The sequence below is a fragment of the Sinocyclocheilus rhinocerous genome, unplaced genomic scaffold, assembly GCF_001515625.1.
Source record: "Sinocyclocheilus rhinocerous isolate Xijiao unplaced genomic scaffold, SAMN03320098_v1.1 scaffold1131, whole genome shotgun sequence".
NCBI classification, from domain to species: Eukaryota; Metazoa; Chordata; class Actinopteri; order Cypriniformes; family Cyprinidae; genus Sinocyclocheilus; species Sinocyclocheilus rhinocerous.
The window spans coordinates 1,032,537-1,060,382 of NW_015638568.1; the positions used below are offsets into that span (position 1 = coordinate 1,032,537).

A 27,846-nucleotide genomic window follows, 5' to 3' on the forward strand; every position below is an offset into this window, starting at 1 on the left:
TCCATACAAGTCGCTGCGGCTATGGAACGATATGACATCGATTATTTACGTCTGGTTATAATGGTTTTCATCGAAAAGCGGACGCGATGAAGCCCTGGCAGATGTTTATTACAACTTTATTATTGTCTTAAATTAAGACTGATAGTATATTTGACCGGCCATATTGGTTTTCAGTAATCAGGCAGAGTTATATCAAGAATATAAACTGCCTCGAAACGCAAAAGCTGAAGCAGATCAAGTGCAGGGTCTGTGCTCTAGGCCCTGCAGTTTATTTCCCATCGCCTGACAAACCTGAATTTTTAATTTTATATCCGCTTTGTTTTATTCACTACGGTTTTGCATAACACTTCGTCGATTACTGAAGATGGACACAGACAAGTTTAACTATGTGTATAGTTGCGATATGGACATAAACGTCCAACTGAAAATGTGAGTATGTTTCTGGACCTTAGTCATTGTTTTGATTGCAGAACTGTCAAACCAGCAGAATGTCAACAGAGGCTGAATAAACACCGCATTGCTCAAAGACACAACGCGCGTATTACTGGAAGATGCTATGTATCATATCCATCTATATCGCTGTATGTAATTTAATATGATTTTAAATAATAAATCTCAATTGTAAGTCGCTTTGGATAAAAGCGTCTGCTAAATGACTAAATGTAAAAGTGTCTACTGGCCATTTTGATCAGAGTATAAAATGTCGTGCACTTTTATTTTAAATGTAAAGAGGAGGAATCTTCCTTCCATGATATCAAATCGTTGCGATGTTGACCAAAGCGAGCATGGCAATACTGTGAGTCAGAAGTGTTACCACGAGTCCAGCGAGAGCTTTTGTGTTTTAGGGCTGGCATCTGTCTATTGACATCATTCTTTTGTTTGCCCTCGATCTTAACGAGTCTCTGTCCGTGTACGTGTGGATCATAAATAAAGATCATAAATGATTCTTCTGACCCTCGAGTGTCTGTGTCCGGCTGCACACACGCGCATGATGGAATCAGTTTAATTTCACTGTGCGTGTTGCATGCATTACGTTAGAAGAACAGAAGGAAGGAATCACGGGGTGCAAGCAAACTTGCGCAAGACCTCATCATAGGACAGCGACTGTAAAAGCCAAACTGCATTACGAAGAGCTGTCACCATGTGAAGCACTTGGAATGACGGGATGATTAGGCGGTTCTGACCTTCTCTAGGGGGCAGTCGTGGCCTAATGGTTAGACTTGTAACCAATGTTCCCTCTAATTTGTTTTCTTGCTGAGCAAAACTTTTCTCTATTGGGCGGACATTTCGGCCACCTGAGCAAAAACATTATTTATACCAGACCTGTAGAGTGCGCACTAGGGATGGGCGATACCACTTATTTTGTTTTCGATACGATACCGATATTTTTCAAGGCAGTATCGTCGATATCGATACCGATTCGATACTTCTGAACTAAACTTTGAAATTATGAAATTTATGAAAATATTAAATTACTAAGAGTAAAATGGGTAATGATAAGCACTTAACTTTATGTTTAAAACACATTTTAACATTCAATACGCCTTAATTGTAACTTATTAGATTATATTTTTGTTTACACATGGTTCAAATATGTTTTTTGTTTACACATGATTCAAATCTACAAATACTACAGTTGAACTATGGTCACTTTAGTAAAACCATGGCTCATTTTCATAAGGGACTGCCAGTGACAGGCTGTTGCATGCATAAAATGCAACCTTTTTATTCTGACAGTGTATGATTTCTATTAACATTACAGAACAGAACATGATCAATATTATCTTTCAACATTCAATTTAAATAAAATTCAGCTTTGCTTCACGGGAATAAATTATATTTTAAAGTATATTAAAATAGGAAACCAATATTAGAAATTGCAAAAATGTTTCACAATATTACTGTTTTTTTCTGTATTTTCCAATCAAATAAATACATCCTTGATGAGCATAAGAGACTCCATTAAAAAAACAAGGTCAATTATTTATTAGGTTTATAATATAGGCCTAACATAATATAATATCAAAACAAACTGAAGCATTTAAACTGATAGAATAGAATAGAAAACCAACTGTCCGCAACCATTAAAATATTCGGTTTCTACAGCGACTCATTTGGCGCACATCATTCTCTTTCTATGAAACCTGTAAACCGCATTCACCGGTTCTAACTCTATGTGATGAGACGAGGTGAACAGAGGACTCAAATGCAGAGGATTAGATGCAAACAGAGGTTTATTCTCAAAAAGGTGAACAAAAACAAAGCTGTAACCAAAACAGTGAGCAAGTCTCTGGAGTAATCCAGCTTCGGTCGGCAGAGGGATGCGGACCAAACAGGCTGATTACTTCCCAAGACCCAGCGCTCGCACAGGACCAGCAACCTGAGAGTAGAGCGAGGCACAGGGCGGCAGGGCGACCCTCTGGGCACCCCGCGGGAATAGCAGCGTCACGTAATGCCGCGCGGACCTTGGATTCCACCCCCCAGGTGACCGCTGCCACCACCCGTTCGGGAGGCAGGATGGGCACAGGGAGGGTGGGACTAGCCTCAGCCTCAAAGATGACTAAAGTTCCGAATGAACCGCCTGTAAAAATTGGCAAACCCCAGAAATCGCTGGACCGCTCTACGACTATCTGGGGTGGGCCAATCAGCAACTGCTTTTACCTTGGCAGGATCCATTCGGATACCCTCGGGAGAGAGGATATATCCCAGGAACGGAACCGACCGTGCGTGAAACTCGCACTTCTCCACCTTGGCGAATAAACGATTCTCAAGTAGCCGCTGGAGCACTCACCTGACGTGCTGAACATGATCGCGCTCGTTCTGGGAGAAGATCAGGATATCGTCGAGGTAAACAAAAACAAACCGGTCGACCATGTCTCTGTGCATGTCATTGACGAGTGCCTGGAAGATCGCCGGGGAGTTAGAAAGCCCAAACGGCATGACCAAATACTCAAAGTGCCCCGTGGGGGTGTTAAAGGCGGTCTTCCATTCGTCCCCCTCCCTAATCCGAACTAAATGATAAGCGTCGCGGAGGTCCAACTTCGTAAAGATGGTTGCCCCCTGCAAGAGCTCGAAGGCAGATGACATCAGTGGCAAAGGCTAACGATTCTTCACCATGATGTCATTCAACCCCCGATAGTCTATGCAGGGGCACAACGAACCATCCTTCTTCTCCACGAAGAAGAACCCCAGCCGGAGAGGAAGAGGGTCGAATGATGCCTGCTACCTGAGAATCATGAATATACCTCTCCATGGCCTCCCTCTCAGGTCTGGACAGAGAGTAAAGGCGCCCCTTGGGCGGAGAAGTGCCAGGCAACAGGTCTATCGCACAGTCGTACGGGCGGTGCAGAGGCAGAGATGAAGCTCGGGACTTACTAAAAACTGCTCTCAAGTCATGGTAAGCCTCCGGTACATCCGCCAGATTCACCGGCTCCTCCTGCAACACAGAACAAGACATTACAGGGGAAAATGCAGCACCCAAACATTGAGCTAAACAGAAAGGGCTCCAAGACAACACGAAGTTAAGAGCCCAGTCAATGTGGGGGTTATGCTTAATCAGCCAGGTGTGTCCTAAAACCACTGGAATGGTGGGTGAATGGATAAGAAGGAAACGAATCTCCTCAGCATGATTGCCGGAAGGTGTGAGTGTTACAAAATTAGTAGCATTGGTAATACTGGTGAGAAGGGTGCCGCAAAGTGTTCTGGCCAATATAGGCTTGGCCAGGGCAACAGACGAAAGTCCCAAGCGTGTGGCCAGCCCGGAATCCATGAAATCGCACTCTGCTCCCGAGTCAATCAATGCCAAAACCTGATAAGCAGCCCCATTGAACAGTAACGAGGCTTGGAACTCACAACGACCACCAGAGGGCAGTTAAGTACTAGTGACGCTCACCGTACGTGCTCCTTTGAGCTGCCACGTGACCTGCTTCCCCGCAGTAGAAACATAATTGTTTATCCTGGCGATAACGTCGCGAGCGTGCGAAACTCGATCGAGTAACTGGATACTGACTGTTCTCCCTGCCGAAGCAGCGACAAGGCTCATGCCGCCTCAGTGCCTTGAGCCGAGCGATCAAACACCTTGCGTAGTTCCTCCGAGAAATTCTCAAAAGAGGAGCAGCAGTTCAACTCGTTATCCCACATGGCCGTTCCCCACTCTCTCGCTTGACCCACCAAGAGCGTGATGGTGAAGGCTACCCTGGACCGCTCCGTGGGAAAACATGAAGGCTGCAGCGAGAAAATCAGAGAGCACTGAGACAAGAAGGAGCGACATTGCGTTAGGCTCACCCGTGTAAGGGGCAGGAGGATTGAGCCGCGGTTCAGCGCGACGGGCACTAGCTCCATTGGGATCGGGAAGACGGGTTACCCCCTGAGCCACAGGAGGGCTGGTGTGCAGCTGATCAAGCCGTTCCGCCAGCTGGTTAAGCTGGAGAGAGATTTTGGTGTAAGCGCGACAAGAAGCTGCGATTTCCTCTTGTTGCCGACCCAGAAGGGCACCCTGCTGCATAAGGGCTCGGCGCACCTAATTCTCCTCTGCTGTGTCCATGATAACTGGTGAGTAGATTCTGTGAGGAGACGAGGTGAACAGAGGACTCAAATGCAGAGGATTAGATGCAAACAGAGGTTTATTCTCAAAAAGGTGAACAAAAATAAAGCTGTAACCAAAACAGTGAGCAAGTCTCTGGAGTAATCCAGCTTCGGTCGGCAGAGGGATGCGGACCAAACAGGCTGATTACTTCCCAAGACCCAGCGCTCGCACAGGACCAGCAACCTGAGAGTAGAGCGAGGCACAGGGTGGTAGTCCTTCGCTCTACGCGTCCTGGGGTACAGGTAAATACAGAGATCAGAGCAAAGCAGAGCACAGAACATAAAACGCATCGAACACAAAACAATCTACTCACAACAAGGACCAGACAGAAGAGAAATATAAAGGAAAGGGTAATAAGCGACAGGTGGAGTAGAAGCAGCTCATGATCAGCGCAGCCCCACCGCCAGATCAGCGCTGATTTTGGTGTAAGCGCGACAAGAAGCTGCGATTTCCTCTTGTTGCCGACCCAGAAGGGCACCCTGCTGCATAAGGGCTCGGCGCACCTAATTCTCCTCTGCTGTGTCCATGATAACTGGTGAGTAGATTCTGTGAGGAGACGAGGTGAACAGAGGACTCAAATGCAGAGGATTAGATGCAAACAGAGGTTTATTCTCAAAAAGGTCAACAAAAATAAAGCTGTAACCAAAACAGTGAGCAAGTCTCTGGAGTAATCTAGCTTCGGTCGGCAGAGGGATGCGGACCAAACAGGCTGATTACTTCCCAAGACCCAGCGCTCGCACAGGACCAGCAACCTGAGAGTAGAGCGAGGCACAGGGTGGTAGTCCTTCGCTCTACGCGTCCTGGGGTACAGGTAAATACAGAGATCAGAGCAAAGCAGAGCACAGAACATCAAAAGCATCGAACACAAAACAATCTACTCACAACAAGGACTAGACAGAAGAGAAATATAAAGGAAAGGGTAATAAGCGACAGGTGGAGTAGAAGCAGCTCATGATCAGCGCAGCCCCACCGCCAGATCAGCGCTGATTGCACCGGTCACGAGCCGCCGAAAAAGGCATGACAACATAGACAGCAGAGGGTGCCAGGAAGGCACCCTGACCCGTGACACTCTATAGCGATATCAACTCTATAGCGGTTTACCCAAGCATTGCAATTCATTCGCTTTCGCAAATGGCTTTCCCAACTCATTTATGCGTGTGCGCGGCACATTATTTCGTGCGCGCAGCTTAGAGGGAACATTGCTTGTAACCCAGAGGTCGCTGGTTCGAGTCTGGGTACCGGCAGGAATTATATGTGGGGGGAGTGAATGTACTGCGCTCTCTTCCACCTTCAATACCTTGACTGAGGTGAGACCCTTGAGCAAGGCACCGAACCCCCAACTGCACCCCAAGCACCGCAGCAAAAAATGGCTGCCCACTACTCCGGGTGTATGTTCACTACTGTGTGTGCACTTGGATGGGTTAAGTGCAGAGCACAAATTCAGAGTTTGGGTCACCATACTTGGCCACACGTCATGTCCTTTTCTTTCCTTCGTTTCCTTAAAAAGGACGCACTGCAGTTTTAAGTTTTAAACAACTTTTAAGTAACCACAAAATTTTGAAAAAAGTGCATATTTTATCTGCGCCAAATAGAAGCGCGCAAACACTAGTTGTGAAGTTCAGTATCGGACACATCAACAAAACATCTCTGGTTACTCAACGTAACCGTGTTTCCCTGAGAGGAGGGAATGAGACATTACGTATGGGTAAACCATTTTCATCTGAGATGCTGAAGAATCCTGATTGAATCACTCTATTGCTCTGCAATAGCCAATGGCGTTCGAGCATTCACCTGATTGGCGGGCTCAGATGCTAATAGGTGATGTTGGGTGCCAATTAGTGATGGGAAGTCTGGTTCTTTTCCGTAAACCGGTTCTTTTGGACAGTTCGTTTCAATGAACTGGTTCAAAAAACTGTTTCACCGGTTCTTTTATGCCCTAAAGTAATGACGTCATTCACAATGATGTAATGATGTCAAGTCTATCGTCATGGGCCGGGATGAAAATACACCCAAAACATTCAAATATATAAAGTCAGTAGACTAGACACATGCAGTAGTAAGCAAAGCATAGTGGCCTGCTCGCCCCGCCTCCCTTAGTTCGGGTACTGGAACTAAGCATGCTTGTCAGAGAGCCACAGCAGCGCCGGTGCCTCCCTACACAGTCAAAAATTACTAGCGTGATATAGGGAGCGAAAACAAAGGCAACAAACATGTTGGTGCTCACATATAATGCTGGTCTGTATGAGCAGGCATATATAAACGGAAACAATACTTAGGATTGCGGGTTTTTTTTTTTCACTTTCAGAAGTTAGCAGTGCCGTCTCATGCCGCCTAAACGACCTAGATGAGACACGTGCCGGAGAGGGGCGTGGCTTCAAGCAACTTAATTGTCCAATGGCTGCTCAGCCTTCTCCTCCTGCACAGATAGATCGTGCAGTGCTAAAAAGGGAATACCCAGGTTGTAAAACCTCACGAAAGTGTTCTGAGACGATCAGCCCGTTGCAAGATACTGTATATGTCCTGAATAGACTTGCCTTAACCCAGGCCCATGAAGAAACCAGACTCCCGGTAGATTGGGCATGCACTCCGATCCTCGGGATGGATGAGCTAGGCGAACAGCTTCTCCAATTCAGTGTGACAGCCTCTGCTTCGACAGCGGGTCGCCTTAGCACCCACAAAGCAGAGGAATAACTGCTCCGAAGTTCGAAACTGGCTAGCTCTGTCTACATAAGCATGTAGCGCACGCATGGGGCACAGGGCACGCCTCTGTGACACTGAATCAGAGGCTGGTTCGGGGGGGCAGAACACCTGTATCCTAATAACCTGGGCTCTGAATGGCATTGAGAGCACTTCAGGTGCATAGCTAAGTCTGACCATGCAATTGTACGGGTCAAACTGCATACAAGCACTGCTGACTGAGAGGGCATGCAGATCACCCACTCGCTTCCCACACGCTAACGCAAGCAGTAGTGCCATCTTAAGTGAGAGCACTTTCAAGTCGCCCGACTGGTTCGAAGGGTGGGCCAGACAGCGCACTGAGCACTAACGATAAGTCCCATATATACTATGTACGTGCACTGCTGGAATCGAGAGGAGCGTTTGTTCCGCCCAAAAGAGCAGTCGCCGTGCCAAGCCTTGCAGGGCACTGCTCCCTGGCGATTGATGTACGATACCACTGCTGTATTGTCCATTTGGATCAGAATGTCCCAGCAATCTCTAAATTGGGGATGCGGAATTTGACACGTTGCAGGCCTGTCACCTAAACTTTCTGTCCCAAGCTGCCATGCCTTCCGTCTCCGTGGCTCAGTGTCAGAGGTGAAAAAGTGAACGGACAGCTTATTCGTACAATATGAAGATGTTATACTCACCGGAACGGTGCAGGGGATGGCAATCCGGGCACCTTCCACTGAAGAGCGTACCTTCAATGGTGAGCGATAAGAGGCTCCTTCAAACAGCATCGCTAAGTGACGGAGAAAGATAGAAGGTAAGGTAAGAAGGTAAATTGGCGCCTGACATCACCTATATAGCGTTTGAGCCTGCCAATCAGGTGAATGCTCGAACTCCATTGGCTATTGCGGAGCAATAGAGTGATTCAATCAAGTTTCAGCATCTGGAAGGAAAAGGGTTTCCCCATATGTAATGTCAAGAGACCGACTCGATAAGGGAACTCACTTTCCCGTAGATTTACACTACCATTCATAAGTTTGTGCTCAGAACGATTTTATAAAAATACAAAAAAAAATTTATTCAGCAATAATGACTTAAATTGATAACTGGTCAAAAAACATTAGATTTTAAATACACTGTTCTTTTGCACATTGTATTCATCAAAGAATCCTGAAAAATCACGGTTTCTACAAAAATATTAAGCAGCACAACTTTTTTCATCTGTGTTGATTTGATTTCTGAAGGATCATGATGTGAAACTGAAGACTGGAGTAATGGCTGCGGGAAAAAAACATCAGCTTTGCCATCAAAGAAATAAATTACGTTTTGAAATATATTAAAATAGAAAAAAATATTGTTATATTTTCCATATTACTGTTTAGTATTACTGATCTTTTTTTTTTCAAAAACATAAAAACAGGAAAGGAAATCATTGATCAAATACTTTTGTAACCTTGCTGACATTTAGTACAATTGCTCACAATTAAAGAAGTGTGGACATTACTTCTGATTTGTGCTGTGTTCTGACTGAGCAGAAATAGTATCTCCTTTCTGTTTGTTTTTGCAGAGGCAGTCTGGAGGGCAAGAGAGAGCAGAAGAGCTATAAAGCTCTGCTTGAGGACCCCATGCTGCGATTCTCAGGACTCTATCAGGAGAGCTGCTCCGACCTGTATGTCACCTGTCAGGTGTTTGCTGAGGGCAAGCCACTCGCTCTGCCAGTACGAACATCTTACAAAGCCTTCAGCACTCGCTGGAAGTACGTACATTTATTAACTGTTAATTTCTGTGTGTCACACTGTGGCTCAATTTATGCATGTGTGATCCAATAATGAGTCAGAGAAGGAAACCAAACAAAATGTGCCAGAGATGCTTTGATGAGATATGTAGCCTATATATTTTGTACTCTATCATCTTACTTCGATATTTGCACAATAAATGACAAATGTGAAAATATTTTTCATTGAAAAAAAAAAATCCCATTGTAATACCTTCAGATTTCATTTGTGTACTGTACTAAGTCATATGTGTTTTGTCACATTATTATTGTTGTCTTCTCTTCACCTTAGCTGGAACGAGTGGCTTAGGCTGCCGGTGAAGTACCCTGACCTGCCTCAGAGTGCCCAGGTGACTCTAACTGTTTGGGATGTGTATGGACCCGGCCGAGCCACACCTGTTGGGGGCACTACGGTCACCCTGTTTGGGAAATATGGGTAAGGGTCTAATGTTTACAATGTTTGTTCATCAGCTGTGTGTTGTGTTCCTCAGTATTCTTCATGTAAACAAACTAACTGGAAAATGTCATATAATTGAATGCTTTATTGCCCAGCCGTTTTTTTTTTTTAGCTGCGCTGGTTCCAGAAGTGTTTTTCCCATTAGGATTTTTAAAAAGTCCTCATTAAAGTGATCATGTTACACTGAAGACTGGAGTAAGGGCTGCTGAAAATTGTGATTTTCCATGACAGGAATAAATAACGCTTATATATATGTGATTTATATATATTTAAAAAATCAGGTTGTTTTAATAATATTTCACAGTATTACTTTTTTCTGTATTTTAAATCAAATGAATGCTGCCTTTTGAAGCATAAGATAATTATTTAAAAAACATTTTATAAAAAACGTACAAACCCTAAACCTTTGCGCAGTAAAAATGCTGTGCACAACAATTCCGTCCCACCAATCTCTTCTACAAGTCTGCTATGTCTGTACAAAATTTAAATTTATCATCCAAATTTTTACATATGTTAGTAAGGCAAACACACCAATTAATTGCACTAGAATGCTTTGCTGAGTTGGCTAAATTCTTTAGTGAACTGACACTGGCACCAGGTACTTCGGTGTCATACTATTTGTAATACTTCTTTTCGAATTTGTTCAGAAACATATGATTTATGTCTTCACTCCAATGATAATTTCATTGTCTTCCAGAGTTTAAGGTGCATATAACCAGTACATTCAGAATCTGTGATTATATCAGATTAATTTGGATTTATAAAATCTGAAGTCACAGAAGAGGAGCAGCGCCAGATGCCCAATATAAAGTCACACAGTTAGTCTGGTGCGTAGATCCAAAACAAACATAAAGCCAGCAGAAATAACAATCCGCACATGGTTATACGCAGGGCTTATACCTCCTCAAAAAATCTATTATTTAATGCTATATCAGAGGCCGTAAAAAACAAGTGAAAAGTGCAAAACATTTTCGAGACAAAAGCTCTTCCTCAATGCCACATTGATTAGTGCACACCTGCACCCATTAAAACATCAATATTCACCATGGACATCATAATATGCACACAGGCACAAAAAGCACCATACAATATATCAAATATACCTTAAGACATTCCCATACATATATTAATGGTAAAAATTCCTTAATGCAAAAAACTTCAAATACAACATCATTAATGCAAAATGTAAAATATGTTTCATTCATAATTTTACCCATAGATCTTATGTTTCTTATATACATACATTACAAGAAACAATTCAAAACCAATTCCTCATTCATACCAAGGGGATATAAAGATCTCAAATAAAAAATACATTTGCATTCTCTTTGTAAAAGTCGGCGTTCCATGTCACCACCCCTTCGAAACTGAGGTATATGTTCTATTACCGTAAAATTCAAGTCCGATATGGAATGTGACGCTTCATTGAAATGACGAGCTACCAGATATTTTATGTCCTTTCTCCTAATGGAGCTCATATGTTCGATAATACGCGTTCTGATCGATCTACTAGTTTTTCCCACATACTGTTTATTACACACACAAGTCAACAGATAAATGACATTAGTGGATGCACAAGTGGTAAACTGTCTAATACGATACACTCGATCTGTCACGCAACTCTTGAAAGACACCTGTTTTCTCCGTATATATTTACAAGCGGCACATTTATGACAGGAAAAAAAGCCCACTTCATTTCCAATACGATCTCTTTTCTCATTACCCGCAAAAGTGTCTGATTTGACAAGATAATCTCTTATGTTCTTCGCTCTATAATGCGAGAATAACGGGGGGTCAGAGAAAAGGCATGCACATACAGGATCGCTGGTTAGAATGTGCCAATGTTTTTTAATCACATCCTTAATCTCACGACTATGTTTCGAATATGTTGTAGTACAAATAACCGAGAATGCATTAGATTTTACTTTATTTCCAATCCGTGCATCAGTTAAAGTTTCATGTTGCACATTTACTTCCCCTGAAGACCCTCGAATCCTCTCCAGTGCATCATCCAACCACTTATTAGGATAACCCCTAAGGGTAAACGGTTTATACATTCCCACAATCTGTTTCTCAAACTCAGAATTCTCCGTGCAAATTCATTTTAAACAGAGAAATTGTGTATAAGGAAATGCCTTCTTCAAATAGGTTGGATGAGCACTAGTAGCGTGCAAAATGCTGTTTTTATCAGTAGGCTTGGTATATAGTGTGGTGATTCAAGGATTCTGAAATCAAGGATTTCAATGAAACTCTAGTATCAAGAAAAGATACTGAAACGGTATCCACTTCTACATTAAATTTGATCGAATCCACCGATTTGTTAAGATGCAAGATAAAATCATCTAGCTTGTTCCTGGAACCCTTAAAAATACAGAATACGTCATCAACATATCTTTTCCACAACACAATGTTACTTAAACGGATTATTATCCCAAATGTATCTCTCTTCCAAATAGCCCATAAATAGGCATGCATAATCAGGAGAAAATTTAGAGCCCATAGCAGCGCCCTGTTTCTGTAAGAAATATTCATCCTCAAAAATGAAATAGTTTTTTTTCTAAAAGCAATGAAATTATATCCAAAACAAACTCGGAAGGAGGAGATTCCTCACTCCTTTGCTCCAAGAAAAACTTCATAGCCTTCAAACCTTTCTTATGGGGAAAGTTAGTATATAGCGAGACAACATCCTTTGTTGTAAGATAGAGTTCGGACACATCCTGCTCAAAATGTATGTTATTCAACTGCTTAGGAAAGTCACCCGTGTCCCTTAAATACGACGGAAGATTCTCAACTAAAGGTCTCAAAATCCGATCTACATATTGAGACATAGGTTCTAACAGGCAATCATTCGATGCCACAATAGGGCGACCAGGCGGCTTATTTAAAGATGTAGGCACCTTAGGTAACGTATATATTACGGGAGTAACAGGATAATCTTTCGTCAAAAATTTCAAATCCAACTGATTTATATATCCCGTTTGATATAGAATTTGACATATTCGAAACATATTCATGATATTAAGGATTTGATTAGAAAACATTGGCACATTCTAACCAGCGATCCTGTATGTGCATGCCTTTTCTCTGACCCCCCGTTATTCTCACATTATAGAGTGAAAAACATAAGAGATTATCTTGTAAAATCAGACACTTTTACGGGTAATAAGAAAAGAGATCGTATTGGATATGAAGTAGGCTTTTTTCCTGTCATAAATGTGCCGCTTGTAAATATATACGGAGAAAACAGGTGTCTTTCAAGAGTTGTGTGACAGATCGAGTGTATCGTATTCAGGGGCGATTCTAGACCAAAGTAACTGGGGGGGCCAGACAGGGGCCACTTGTGCTTTTAGGGGGCACAATTTTAAAATTCATCTTAACCTACTTTAAGTATTATTCATTCAGTCATTTTTCACCATGTCATGTATCACTGCAATCTCTAGAAGTAATCTATAACAATTTCAAATAAAAATGAATGTTTCATCATGTTTCATTTATTTGACAAATAATTTTGTATTGTAGTGTCAGAGGCATCATTTTTGAGTTGGCACGAATAAAGAGGGGGGGGGCTCTCATGCTTGTCATATGACACACAGCAGCCACAAACAGATATAGGCTTATGTCTCTACTGAAAAAAAATAAAACAATAAAACCATCACAGAAAATTTTAATGGTTTCCACTACAAATAACCATTACAAACATTACAAACCATCAACTTTTAACTGTTTTCAACGTTTTCTGTAGTGTGTTTTGGGACATATTCCATTAGGATTTATTGGTTTTAACAAGCCACCTATAGAAGGCGACCAATTATTAGTAGAGACCAACAGGGTCCATTACAGTTTCCAGTAAAACCAATACAAGTCCCATTATAACCAGTAAAACCATTACAAATTTTGTAATGGTTCTATTATGGTATCTATTAATTTTTAATCTATTATGGTATCTATTAATTTTTTTAATCTATAATGGTATCTATTAGTTTTTTATTTTTATTCGAAATATTCCCAAAATATATCATGAAATATCTCAATTCTCAAATATGTGTAAGTAAATGCACTTTGCACCTTTATAGATTATGTTGGTTGATCTATAATGGGCAATGGGCAAAGTAGCCTAATAGTGTAATCTATTAACTTTGCATAAAAATCCGTCTTTTTACGTAAGTACCAGATATGGGTGTCATACCATAAAATATTTTTAATACGACTGACTTTGTATTTAATGTGAATTTAATAACACTTCAGTCCAGCGAGTTCAAGCACTCTCAAAAACTCCCATAATAATCTCTAATGCTGTTTACACTGTGAAATTAATATCTTGCTTACATCTGAACATCTTCACTTTGTTGTTTCTAATGAGAGAATTAGCCAGAGAATTCAGTCGAAACCGTGTGTTTCAGCGATGACTCATCTGAATGCCTCTGATTGGTCCTTGCATTCATAAGCTCAACATAATCGTATGTTATTGGTTGTAATGCGCAGTGCTTTAAAAACGCGTGTGTCGCTGGCTCTGTGCCAGCCAGCGAACACAGATTTGAATTTAGCAGCTGGTGATGTTTTTCTTTTTTTATATATAGTTTACAGGACAAACTGCGCATTTCACCCAAAATTATTTGGTGTGATATGATTAGTACCAAATTTAGGGGGGCCAAAGGGGGGGCCAAGATTGTTGACAGGGTGGCACTGGCCCCCTAGAACCGCCCCTGATTATATTAGATAGTTTACCACTTGTGCATCCACTAATGTCATTTATCTGTTGACTTGTGTGTGTAATAAACAGTATGTGGGAAAAACTAGTAGATCGATCAGAACGCGTATTATCGAACATATGAGCTCCATTAGGAGAAAGGACATAAAATATCTGGTAGCTCGTCATTTCAATGAAGCGTCACATTCCATATCGGACTTGAATTTTACGGTAATAGAACATATACCTCAGTTTCGAAGGGGTGGTGGCATGGAATGTCGACTTTTACAAAGAGAATGCAAATGTATTTTTGATTTGAGATCTTTATATCCCCTTGGTATGAATGAGGAATTGGTTTTGAATTGTTTCTTGTAATGTATGTATAAAAGAAACATAAGATCTATGGGTAAAATTATGAATGAAACATTTTTTTGCAATTTGCATTAATGATGTTGTATTTGAAGTTTTTTTGCATTAAGGAATTTTTACCATTAATATATGTATGGGAATGTCTTAAGGTATATTTGATATATTGTATGGTGCTTTTTGTGCCTGTGTGCATATTATGATGTCCATGGTGAATATTGATGTTTTAATGGGTGCAGGTGTGCACTAATCAATGTGGCACTGAGGAAGAGCTTTTGTCTCGAAAACGTTTTGCACTTTTCACTTGTTTTTTACGGCCTCTGATATAGCATTAAATAATAGATTTTTTGAGGAGGTGTTAGCCCTGCATATAACCGTGTGCGGATTGTTATTTCTGCTGATTAATAAAATCTGTGCATGTTAAATAGAAGGTGAGGTGTTATTAATTATGTAGGGAAGAAATTATTATTACATGGTTAGAGAGACAAACTTGTCATGTTTTGACATTTTAACACAAAAGTTTGCACACCACTACTTTTATCTGTTACTCCCTTTTATCCATCTCTATGTCTCTCACTCTCTCACTCTGTCTACTAGAATGTTCCGACAGGGCATGCATGATCTGAAGGTCTGGCCGGGTGTGGAGGGTGATGGCAGTGAGCCCACTAGTACACCAGGAAGGACCAGCAGCACTCTGGCAGAGGACCAGATGGGCCGCCTGGCCAAGGTCAGTTTAGAAGCCCAACTGAGACAGAAACTGGAGAAATATGCCTTTGGACAGTTACTGCACATTAGGGATATGTTAAATGAAAAATGGGTGGTGGCAGGGAGAGATAGATGGATATGCTGATTGTGTTTATAGATTACCCAATTTGTGGAAAGAATGAGAATTGAGAATGTTTGTTGTTGTGAGGGAGTGTGCTTGTGTGTGTGTGTGTTCTCTCAAAGGACATGTTTTAACTGCCCTCTGTTCCAGGGCCCAGATCTGGAGATACTTAGTGACGTGAGTATGAGAGAAAACAGAACAGGAATGCTGAATGTATGTGTGTGGACGTGTGTGTGTGTGTGTGTGTGTGTGTGTGTGTGTGTGTGCGTACACCAGGAAGGACCAGCAGCACTCTGGCAGAGGACCAGATGGGCCGCCTGGCCAAGGTCAGTTTAGAAGCCCAACTGAGACAGAAACTGGAGAAATATGCCTTTGGACAGTTACTGCACATTAGGGATATGTTAAATGAAAAATGGGTGGTGGCAGGGAGAGATAGATGGATATGCTGATTGTGTTTATAGATTACCCAATTTGTGGAAAGAATGAGAATTGAGAATGTTTGTTGTTGTGAGGGAGTGTGCTTGTGTGTGTGTGTGTTCTCTCAAAGGACATGTTTTAACTGCCCTCTGTTCCAGGGCCCAGATCTGGAGATACTTAGTGACGTGAGTATGAGAGAAAACAGAACAGGAATGCTGAATGTATGTGTGTGGACGTGTGTGTGTGTGTGTGTGTGTGTGTGTGTGTGTGTGTGTGCGTGCGTGTATGAATGTTGGCTTGTCTCATATATACTTGTGGCCAAGATATAGGATGGGGTATATATTTAGCTTGTATAATTTGACCCACATCTTCACAAATAGGATGAGTATGTTATTTTCTGTGTTTTGGACTTCAGGCATTGACATTTTTGTTGTTTGTCCTCACCAGTTTTATTTTTTTGGGAGAATTTATTTTCAACAGTGTAGATGTTACAAAGCACACCAAGTGTTCAGGGGTATCAAGACATTAGAAACAATTTTTATGACACTATAAACAAATGTAAAAAAAATATGGCAGGTCAAATATAGCATGTTTTTTACATTTATTTATTTTAAATGTACAATTTTTCAACTCATATTATAACCATGTAAAAGTTGGTAAGTTTGCTAGATCAGTCATGTCTTTAATGAATAACCAGACTTTCATCCCCTTTAAAAAAACAGTCCCATTTCAAAAGGAGGATTTAGAAAAATGTACAGACTAAATAAAAGATTTTTGTGCTGGATAATTCAAGTCAGAATGATTTGTTGTGGATGCCATAGATAAAGCGTAACTTGTTTTGAAAAGGGAACATTCCTTGAAATAATCATGAATGTCATGGACATGATGTTTAGCCACTAAAACGTGTATGGCTGGTTAAATAAAGTCCTCTTAGACTCTTGGTGGCCTTTAGATGAGATGTGTTATTGTACTAACTATTACTAACTGTTTGTTTAGAAAGGGCTGAGTCATCTTGGTGTGCTACTTACTCTGGACTGGCACCCCCTGAATGTTCTTTGGCTAATGAGCATTTTTGTGTGCTTATGCTGGCTGACACACCGCTGTCATATGATTGGCTAAAGGATTGTGCACACAACATCTTAGTTGTGTCTTGGAGTTACTGATCTTGCAGACATGTCTTTTTCCTTAAGTTTTCCTCTCTTTTTCTTTGCCTCTGTGTCTCTCAGCTAACAAAAGCTCATCGTCAGGGTCACATGGTTAAAGTAGACTGGCTGGATCGCTTGACCTTCAGAGAGATTGAAATGATCAATGAGGTGAGTGGTTTTGGGGTAAAAAGTGTCACGATATGAAGCCACTGTAATTTTTGCTACCTCTGTGTAAAGCCCAAATGATTTGTAAAGCTTGTGTTTTTTTATCTACAGAGTGAGAAACGTAGCTCTAATTTCATGTACCTCATGGTGGAATTCCCCCGTGTCAAAAGTGGAGAACGAGAATACAGCATTGTTTATTACGAAAAGGTATAGCCATTTACTCTACATTTTTTGCTGTTAAGTCACTAATGAATCAGAATAACTCTGTTTACTTTCACTGTTAATGCATGATTCGTCAAAATGTGTTAGCCTTGCTTTGCTTCTAAATAACTACTTTTTAGTTGACTAAGCTGTGGTGTTAAAGGAACACTCCACTTTTTTTTAAAATAGGCTCATTTTCCAACTCCCCTAGAGTTAAACAGTTGAGTTTTACTGTTTTTGAATCCATTCAGCTGATCTCCGGGTCTGGCGGTAGCACTTTTAGCTGTAGCTTAGCATAGATCATTGAATCTGATTAGACCGTTAGCATCTCGCTCAAAAATGACCAAAGAGTTTCTATATTTTTCCTATTTAAAACTTTAAAACTCAGCAGCGCCTGAAAATAGTCCCCAGCACGCTCCATGTGCAAGCAGGTGGTCACGTTGGTTATGTTGACAGAAGTTAGCCTATTTTCAGGCACTGCGTAATATCATTGCGCCTGCTGCACCCACGGTACGGCAGCAAAGTTCCTTGATTATTACGCCGGAATGAGAGTATAGTTCCTAGCCATATCGGCCTAGAAAATCGCAACTTTTCATTTTCCGTCGGTCTTAGTACACGATGTAACTACAGAGTCAAGTTTTAAATAGGAAAAATATCGAAACTCTTTGGTCATTTTTGAGCGAGATGCTAACGGTCTAATCAGATTCAATGATCTATGCTAAGCTACAGCTAAAAGTGCTACCGCCAGACCCGGAGATCGGCTGAATGGATTCGAAAACGGTAAAACTCAACTGTTTAACTCTAGGGAAGTTGGAAAATGAGCCTATTTTCAAAAATAGCGGAGTGTTCCTTTAAATCGCATACGGCCTTCTGTGCCAGAGAGACACTCTACCTCTGACCAGCTTCTCTCAACATACTTCAGTCAATTTGATTTTCCTTCTTTATATTCTTTTCAACTTATTCAGACCTCTTGAGCCTCAACTTGAGCATTTATCATTGGGGGACCAGAACCAACAGCTGGAAATCAGATTTTCACCACTTTCTTACATTTTTCTTTTCTTTACACTTGTTGTTTTATTAGAACTTAACAGCGCAGTTAAGATATGAGGACAGCGTCATCTTGCATAATAATTAACTCAATCTACAGTTATCACAGGTGTTATTCTTCATCTAGTCTTGGTTGTTCTTCAGAATTGTTAGTTGCCTGATGCAGTTGCAGTGCAACGAACGGGTCCTCCTGGACTCCTACTACAGCCCACCTCTGAGTCAAGCCTGAAAGAGTCATGAACCCTGAGTGGGAGAGCTCCAGTTTGCCATCCCGCGAAGCTTCAGAGGGTCAGATCCAAAAATAGATCCAACGTAGACCCTAGCTGGGGTGCAAGTGATCTCCTCAGAGAGTTAAAGTCATCTGAATCGAGCTGAGATTGGTAGGAGGCTGTTTGTCTCCTTTGAATGTCAAGGACATAGCTCTGCGGTTCTCTTTGCATCAGGCTTATCTGATACATGAAGATCTTCAGTCCCTGGTGCAAATGGTTCAGCCTTTCCTTTGGCGTATAACAAACTTGATAATACATCATGAGATTGAGCTTTCAGTATCTGTGGTTCTTTCAAAATGCAATGCATCGCAGCCTACTTAAGCCTACCTTCCCTGACCTCATTCCGCAGCAAAAATAGGACGAGTGAAGCGATTTACTAACCACATTTATTCAGAATAAAAAGATATTTTGTTTCACAGAGCAGGTGTTTCACTCAAACTTCATTTTACCTTGCAGATCCTCCAGGTTTCATGTCAGCACGACAACAACGAATCAATGCACCTGTCACGCGACTTGTTTTACCACCAGCTCACACGTTCTTCTTTTGTGTCGGAAGCTCTTGTCAAAAGTGCAGTCATTTAAATTCTCAGTGTTGCGACTTTGCAACTCCAGCCTTCTGTACCAATAGCATTTTGAATTGGGTCATCTGACGAGCAAGACCTTTCGGTATGTTCTTTTTCCTTCTGTTTTTTATTTCCTGTTTTTATGTAACAGTTGCATGTTAGTTCTGATTTTCCTGTTACCTGTAACTCCAAGCATTGAGTAATTGGCATCAGCACTTCCCTTCGAGGCAGCCGAGGGTGAGTGGTTTTGGGGTAAAAAGTGTCACGATATGAAGCCACTGTAATTTTTGCTACCTCTGTGTAAAGCCCAAATGATTTGTAAAGCTTGTGTTTTTTTATCTACAGAGTGAGAAACGTAGCTCTAATTTCATGTACCTCATGGTGGAATTCCCCCGTGTCAAAAGTGGAGAACGAGAATACAGCATTGTTTATTACGAAAAGGTATAGCCATTTACTCTACATTTTTTGCTGTTAAGTCACTAATGAATCAGAATAACTCTGTTTACTTTCACTGTTAATGCATGATTCGTCAAAATGTGTTAGCCTTGCTTTGCTTCTAAATAACTACTTTTTAGTTGACTAAGCTGTGGTGTTAAAGGAACACTCCACTTTTTTTTATGTTCCTTTAATGTTAACTGGCTAAATAACTATTAAGGTATTGTATTGTGATACTGTTGTAGAGAAATCAGCTTTTCAGAAATCTTGCAAATTTTTAACAGAGCAATGTAATGCTGGTTAATGTAATATGTAATAACATTTAGCTAGAAAAAAGCAGTCCCCCACAATGAACTGAAAATTAGCAGTCGGGAATGCCTACTTTCACAGTCCAGTCCATTTCAGATGGGTAAAAACAAGCCCCAACTTACATTTTTTCTTCTTGAATGTCTTGTTTTGTTACAGAAGTAAAATAGGTTGTAGATGCCATTTGTTGACTTTATATTAGTGATTAATCAAACTAAATTGCAAAGCAGTGTAGAGCACTAGTTAAAAATGTTCATGTAATAGTTAACCTACTTTATGTAGTACTTAAATGGTTTGTCACATTTCAGTGGTTTTATGCCTCTCTCTCTCTCTTTACAGGATGCAGATGAATCCTCCCCTTCGCCGACCAGTTCAGATATTGTGAAAGTCCCTGACCCTCAGATGTGCATGGTGAGTGGAAAACAAAACTAAAAAGTCAGTTATCTTGGGTTTATGGGTTTGAGAATCAGCTGTTTATGTCTGTCTTATGCTCAAATGGTGGAGGAAATGTTGGCACTTGATAATGTAAAGAATAATTTCATGTAAAATGAGATAGTTGGTACCTGATGGTATTGGCATTCTGTTGCAGGAGAACCTTGTGGAGAGTAAGCATCATAAACTGGCTCGTAGTTTGCGCAGTGGACCATCTGACCATGATCTCAAACCTAATGCAGCCACGCGTGATCAACTCAATGTTAGTGATAAAGAGAAAAAGAAGTAAACAAGATATCTCCTCTGTCTTTATAATACATACATATTTATATATTTATATTTATCTGTTATAGATCATAGTGAGCTACCCACCCACTAAACAGCTGAGCTCTGAGGAACAGGACCTTGTGTGGAAGTTTAGATACTACCTCACCACACAGGAAAAGGTGAATGAGCACACTGAAAACCATTCAAAAGTTTGGGGTCCATAATAAGGGCACATAAAATTGAACAGAAGTGACAGTAAAAACATTTCGAATGATAGAAAAGATTTCTATTTTATGGTTTCATGTCAAAATCACATTATGATTTCCACTAAAATATTAAGCAGCACAACTCTTTTCAACTTTGATAATAATGAGAAATGTTTTTGAGCACCAAATCACTACATTAGGATTATAGGAGGATCATGTGACAAAGAAGACTGGAGTAATGGCCGCTGTAAATTCAGCTTTGCTATCACAAGAATAAATAACATGTTAAAATATATTAAAATAGAAAACAATTCTTTTAAATTGTAATAATATTTCACAATATTATTCTCTTTACTGTATTTTTGATTTTAAAATGCAGCCCTGGTGAGCAGACGGAAAAACAAAAACAAAAAAGTCTTACCAACCCCATACTTTTGAAATATTCTCATTGTAGTAGTTACCAGTGTTGCCCCATTGGTATCTCAGTTGTAGTCTGTGTCCAAGACAAGATCTCATTGTGGGTGTTTTTCTAGGCTTTGACTAAGTTCCTGAAGTGTGTGAACTGGGATCTGCCCCAGGAGGCCAAACAGGCCCTGGAGCTGCTAGGAAAGTGGCGGCCGATGGATGTGGAGGATTCCCTGGAGCTGCTGTCCTCTCAGTTCACCAACCCCACAGTCAGACGCTACGCTGTCGCGAGGCTGCAGCAGGCTGATGATGAGGTAAAGTCTATGAGTGTGTTAGTCAGATTGTCAGTGGTTTAGATACATTACATTTGTAACACATTTTTGTTCGTCTGATTATGTTATGTTTTCATAAGTAGTATTAACAATACTTAATTACACATGCCATTACCAATGGTAATCTTTCGGAACAACTAAAAGATTGATGCATTAGAGTAACCTGATTCCTGTGTAAATACATGTAATTCTGTTTATCCTTGTAGGATCTGCTAATGTACTTGCTCCAGCTGGTGCAGGCATTGAAATATGAGAACTTCAATGATATTCAGGGCGGTTTGGAGCCTGCCAGTAAGAGAGACAGTCAAGGGGTTCTGACAGAGAGCTCAGCAATAGGAGACAGGTCAGCTTTAACCTCACAGAACATGCGTCTATGTGAGATGCACTGTTTTTCCCCCAAAGCATTTCTACATTACTTTGCCCAGAATTCCAATAGCTTTCAAAATCTGAAGTATGATCATAAGTACAGTTGTAATTCTAAAAAATTAAAAATGTAAAAACAAAAAATAGTGAGGGTTACAGTGATTTATTTTTCAGTTCCCAGATGGCATCGACCGTCACTGTGATGCCCAGCACGCAGAAAGGCAAAGAGGGAACAGATGGTGAGAATCTAGAGGTAAGTAAAAAAATATATATATTTTTAGATGGATAGTGGATGTGAAGATTATATAACAGTGCATATGACCTGTGTTCCACAGCAAGATCTTTGCACCTTCCTTATATCACGTGCCTGCAAAAACTCTACACTGGCAAACTATTTATACTGGTGAGTAATGGATCGAGGTGTTTAGAAGTTCTGTTCTTACGATGTCTACAACAATGTGCCAGTTCTGCCGACTCCATATTAAAGATTCGTAAATGAAAGAAAATATTTGCACATTGTTTTCTACTGCAGGTATGTAATTGTGGAGTGTGAGGATCAGGACACACAGCAGAGAGACCCCAAAACCCATGACATGTACATCAATGTAATGCGGCGGTTCAGTCAGGCTCTGCTCAAGGTACATTCACATTCTGAACCCACGTGGATTATAACAAACTAATGTAAAATGATTCTTAAAATGGTAAGAAAAGTACATTTTTCTTACCATTACTGCATTTATTTGATCAAAAATTCAGTAATATTTTGAAATATTATTACAATATAATAAATGTTTTCGGTAACACTTTATTTTAAGGTGTCCGTGTTACACGTTACATGTACTTACTATTATAATAACAATTAATTATGAACAATTACATGCAAGTAACTCTAAGCCAAACCCAAATCCTAACCCTAACTATATAATAAGTACATGTAGTTAATTAATATTACTCAGTACTTATATGTATAATTACACTGTAACATGGACACCTTAAAATAAAGTGTAATCATGTTTTCTATTTTAAAATGTAATTTATTCCTGTGATCGCAAAGCTGAATTTTCAGCAGCCTTTACTTCAGTTTTCACTGTCACATGATCCTTCAGAAATGATTCTATGCTGATCTGGTGCTCAAGAAACATTTTATATCATTAATATCAATGTTGAAAATAGCTGCATAATTTAAGTGTGATATATGTTTTATCTTTTTTTTTTAATTTTCCATTTAAAATATTATGCAGCTGTTTTCAACATTGCACCAGATCAGCATATTAGAATGATTTCTGAAGGATCATGTGACACTGAAGATTGGAGTAATGTTATCTTTTCTTTGATTCTTTGATGAACAAAAAGTTCAAAAGAACGGGTTAAGACGGTACTTTCGAAACTGGTACAAACAGTGAATTTTGTTTCTATTTGATTGTATAACCATTTAATGCCACTTATTATACATATTGGTTGATAAATGTAAATAAATGATAAGTGTTTACATAAAGGATATTGTAAATAATATGATGTTTATGATGTCTGTTTCCAGGGTGATAAGAGTGTGAGAGTGATGCGCTCCCTTCTGGCCTCCCAGCAGACGTTTGTAGACAGATTAGTGCAGCTCATGAAGGCCGTTCAGAGAGAGAGTGGAAACCGCAAGAAAAAGGTATGTAACACTGGGTCAGTTTTAATAGCTGCTGTAGATGATGGAATCAGTTGATCAGTTTTTTGTAAAGTTATAAAGTTAATTGTATCATTTCTTTCTGTCTCTGACAGACGGAGCGATTACAGAGCTTGCTGGCTGATAATGAGAAGGTGAATCTGTCAGAGATCGAGCCCATCCCTCTTCCTCTGGAACCGCAGATCCGCATCAAAGGCATCATACCTGAGACTGCAACACTCTTTAAGGTTTTGTGCATCATTCATATCCATTGCATTGTGTAACACATGCATCCGTCCAGCCCTGACCGCTGGTTTTGTCTCTCCCAGAGCGCTCTAATGCCAGCAAAGCTCATCTTTAAGACAGAGGATGGGGAGCAATATCCTGTCATTTTTAAACATGGAGATGACCTGAGACAGGACCAGCTCATCCTGCAGATTATTTCACTCATGGACCAGGTCTGAAGCCATTACATCTCATCACACAGTACCAAAAGGACACAAAGTTTATATCAGAATTCATTAATGACACACAAAAGTCCAAATTTATTCACAGATGTATGTTGGTTTTATATAAAGCTACCACTAAAATAAAATAAGTATTAGTAGTATTTAGATTTTTTGTCAATTGTTATCAATACTTTCTCACTGTCTTTAACAGTTGCTGAGGAAAGAGAATTTGGACCTGAAGTTGACTCCATACAAAGTTCTGGCTACCAGCACCAAACATGGTCAGTACTGCTTCACCTCTTCTGTGCAGAACAAACCCATGAGCCAGTCAAGTCATGTGGGAGTTTCATTTCACACTGGATGTGTATGATTTGTCTGCAGGTTTTATGCAGTTTGTGCAGTCAGTACCTGTGGCTGAGGTTTTGGCAACTGAAGGCAACATTCAGGTAATGCAATACATCAACAGTTGCCCAATCCTGCTTCTGGAAAGCCACCTTCCTGCAAAGTTTAGTTACAACTTTAATTAGACACTCCTCAAGGTTTTCCGGATCACTAGAAACTTCTTAGCAGGTGTGTTAGAACAGATTGGAACTAAGCAGAATCGGACACCCTGTATTGCATGGTCATAATGACTGCCCAATTATTTCAAATAAAATTGAAAACATGATATGGCCTAGGCCAATTAGTAAATACTAGAAGCCTTATTTATTTAAATAAAAATATAGTGTGCATGTGCTGCATATGTTATTCTATAATAAATTAATTTTATATAATGAAATTCTAATTAATGGCACAATTAGGTATGGCACATACCAAATTGTTTTGGATCTTTTAAACACGTTTTCCTGTGTTTGTTTGTAATATAAGAAAAAAGTCTCATGTCTTTGTATTTCTCTTGGTTAATCTGTCTCCATGTAGAGTTTCTTCCGAAAGCACGCTCCGAATGATAAGGGGCCATACGGCATCAGCTCTGAAGTCATGGACACATATGTTAAAAGCTGTGGTGAGCTTCAGTTTGTGAATCCATTAATACTTTATTTAGCTTATTATTTATTCAGTACTTTAAAAATCATCATTTACTTGTACTAAATTAATATATACTTTTCAGCGGGCTATTGTGTCATCACATACATCCTAGGGGTTGGAGACAGACATCTAGACAACTTGCTTCTCACAAAGACTGGTACACTCCATAAGCGCACCACAATTTTTAATGACTTGTAAGCACTGAAAAGAAAAAAAAACTGATTGGATATGTTGATCTGTCTCTCTGGCTTGCAGGGAAGCTGTTTCATATTGATTTTGGATATATTTTGGGTCGGGACCCTAAACCCCTGCCACCCCCCATGAAGCTGAGCAAGGAGATGGTGGAGGGGATGGGGGGCATGCAGAGTGAACAATACCAGGAGTTCAGGAAACAGTGCTACACTGCCTTCCTGCACCTGCGCAGGTGAGTTACAAATGGAAGACCTACACTAACATTCAAAAGTTGAACTTTTTGAAAGAAATGAATACATTCAGCAGTGATGCATTAAATTGATCAAAAGTGTCAGTCAGTATTGATAATAATCAGAATGATACTTGAGCATTAAATCAGCATATTAGAAGAACTGAAATGAAAGTTTATGTCACACAAAATACTGGAGTAATGGCTGCTGAAAATTCAGCTTTGCCATCATAGGAATAAGTTTCATAGAGAACAGTTATTTTAAGTTGTAATAATATTTCACAATATTACTCTTTACTGTATTTTTATTAAAATGAATACAGCCTTGGTGAGCATAACAGACTTTTTTCAAAAACAATCAAATGTCCTACTGACCCCAAACTTTTGAAAGATAGTGTACTTCATTTATGTAGTATATCAGTAGACTAAATCATAGAAATTAAACTTTTTTTTCCCTCCCTTCATATGCAGATATTCAAATCTCATTCTGAATCTGTTCTCTCTGATGGTGGATGCAAATATTCCAGACATTGCACTGGAGCCTGACAAAACTGTAAAAAAAGTATGTGTGGTCCTCACATTTTGTTTCCAAATCTTCAGAGGTAAAATCAGCTGGGCGGTAAAATAACCTGTTCATTCTTTGCCCGCCCACTGCAGGTTCAGGACAAATTTCGATTGGACCTCTCAGATGAAGAGGCGGTGCATTATATGCAAAGTCTGATTGATGAGAGCGTAGGTGCTTTGTTTGCTGCAGTGGTTGAACAGATACACAAATTTGCACAGGTGTGTGTATGTTCTCATATTTTCACTTTTTGCCCTTTTTGAAAAATCGGCATGGAAAATGGCAAAGCCTGTTGTCTTTAATGATAAATTTCAGGATGTTAATAAAAATAAGCTCTGCTGCTGTTTGCCAGTTGCCTGTTGGCCAGTGCTGCTAAATTCTGGATTACACTACACAACTTTTGCACAGATTTTTGCCCCCGTTTGCAGTCTTGATGCTAGTTGCCGTAATTGAGAGTCAGTCTTCAGATTTTGGTCATTCAGAGTTCACAGAAAATTGCATTGTATGTGATGGACAGACTCTGTTTTTTTTTTAACATTGTTATTTTTTTAAGGATATTTTGAGCTGATTTAAGAATACATATTTTTGTGACATATCTCCTAGCAATGAGGAACACTTTTCTGCTCAGATTTTAAAAGTAGTGTAGTGTATTCCAGACTTAACAAAGTTCACACTTCTGTTTATCGGCTATTTTTATTTACCAGCACAGAAAACCCAACATGGCAGAACATTAATTGTCTTCTTTTACTAATGTTTCATGTTTGAAATCGACAGTATTGGCGCAGATGAGGTGATGTCATGGAGGCTGATTCTCACATTATCAGTGAGCAACAGATAGATGGACTGCAGCAACAAATGAATGATGGAGAAGAGAAATGGACACGTGCCAAGGCCACACTAGTGACATCATGTTTTCACCATTCATGCACTAGGTCTTGACTCTGCTGAATATCTTTGTAAATATAAAATTGTAATAAAATTAACTGTATATGTAAAAAAAAAAAAAAGACAGCCAAATAAAGATTCCAACTTTAGCATTTGTGTTTACTGTTTAGTATTCAGTTTTCATTATATTCACTTTAAAGTTCAAACACTCATATAAAACATTTATAGTCTGTGTTAGTAGAATTCAGTTTGGTGTTTTGGTATGTTTTACAATAATAGTTAAAGAAAATGAATCATCCGTTAAATACGTAAATGAAACCCTTGACTAGGCTCAGTTATTTGTTAAGGTGTGTCCTTCCATGACAATGAGTGGTTCTGATGCATGTGGTGATTTTAAAGGTTTCTCTGGATGAGAATGTGCACGTTTCCTTTTGTGCAGTGCGAGTCAGTTATTGAGTCACAACATCCTATGAGAAGTATTCTCTATGGCACAGCTTGTGTATAGAAATCTGCCAATGGTTTAGAATTCGACTAAAGTTTTTTGAAGTTCAACATTATTATACATTATTAGACTCTTCAGGTTCTATGGATTAAATCTTGCACCCACCATCATTGTCTAAACATAAATCCACTGAGCAACTCTAATGCAAGTTTGTCTTTAAAAAATAAAATAAAAAAATTACAAGCCTGAACAGATATATTTGCTATCAGTAAGTGTTTAAAAAACAAAAATCATTAAATTAATTAATACTTGCAGTTATGAAGAAAGATACCAAAAAATATATATAGTGATGAAGAATATACATGATATTTGGTAAGAAATTTAAGTACAGGTTTAGCTTGCGTTTCTTTTTTTTTCTTTTTTTGGGCCTACGGTATATGTGTATGCATGTTGTCTTTCATGCTTGTGGGCTGTGGTTTATTAAAGCTGAACTTAACC

At 39.9% G+C, this 27,846-nt stretch overlaps 1 protein-coding gene across 1 annotated transcript; it reads left to right on the forward strand.

Annotated features, from left to right (window-relative positions):
- Positions 1 to 27,045, forward strand: LOC107749819 (phosphatidylinositol 3-kinase catalytic subunit type 3). Its single transcript, XM_016565008.1, has 25 exons — positions 1 to 429; positions 8,820 to 9,008; positions 9,319 to 9,462; positions 15,134 to 15,263; positions 17,006 to 17,092; positions 17,201 to 17,296; positions 20,250 to 20,321; positions 20,500 to 20,604; positions 20,696 to 20,788; positions 21,349 to 21,534; positions 21,759 to 21,895; positions 22,090 to 22,168; positions 22,251 to 22,318; positions 22,448 to 22,553; positions 23,453 to 23,569; positions 23,680 to 23,811; positions 23,893 to 24,021; positions 24,224 to 24,293; positions 24,394 to 24,458; positions 24,931 to 25,015; positions 25,121 to 25,195; positions 25,294 to 25,462; positions 25,931 to 26,021; positions 26,117 to 26,242; positions 26,796 to 27,045. The coding sequence occupies exons 1-25, from the start codon at positions 365 to 367 to the stop codon at positions 26,808 to 26,810; spliced, it is 2,631 nt and encodes an 876-aa protein (XP_016420494.1). The 5' UTR covers positions 1 to 364; the 3' UTR covers positions 26,811 to 27,045.
- The last annotated feature ends 801 nt before the right edge of the window (positions 27,046 to 27,846 follow it).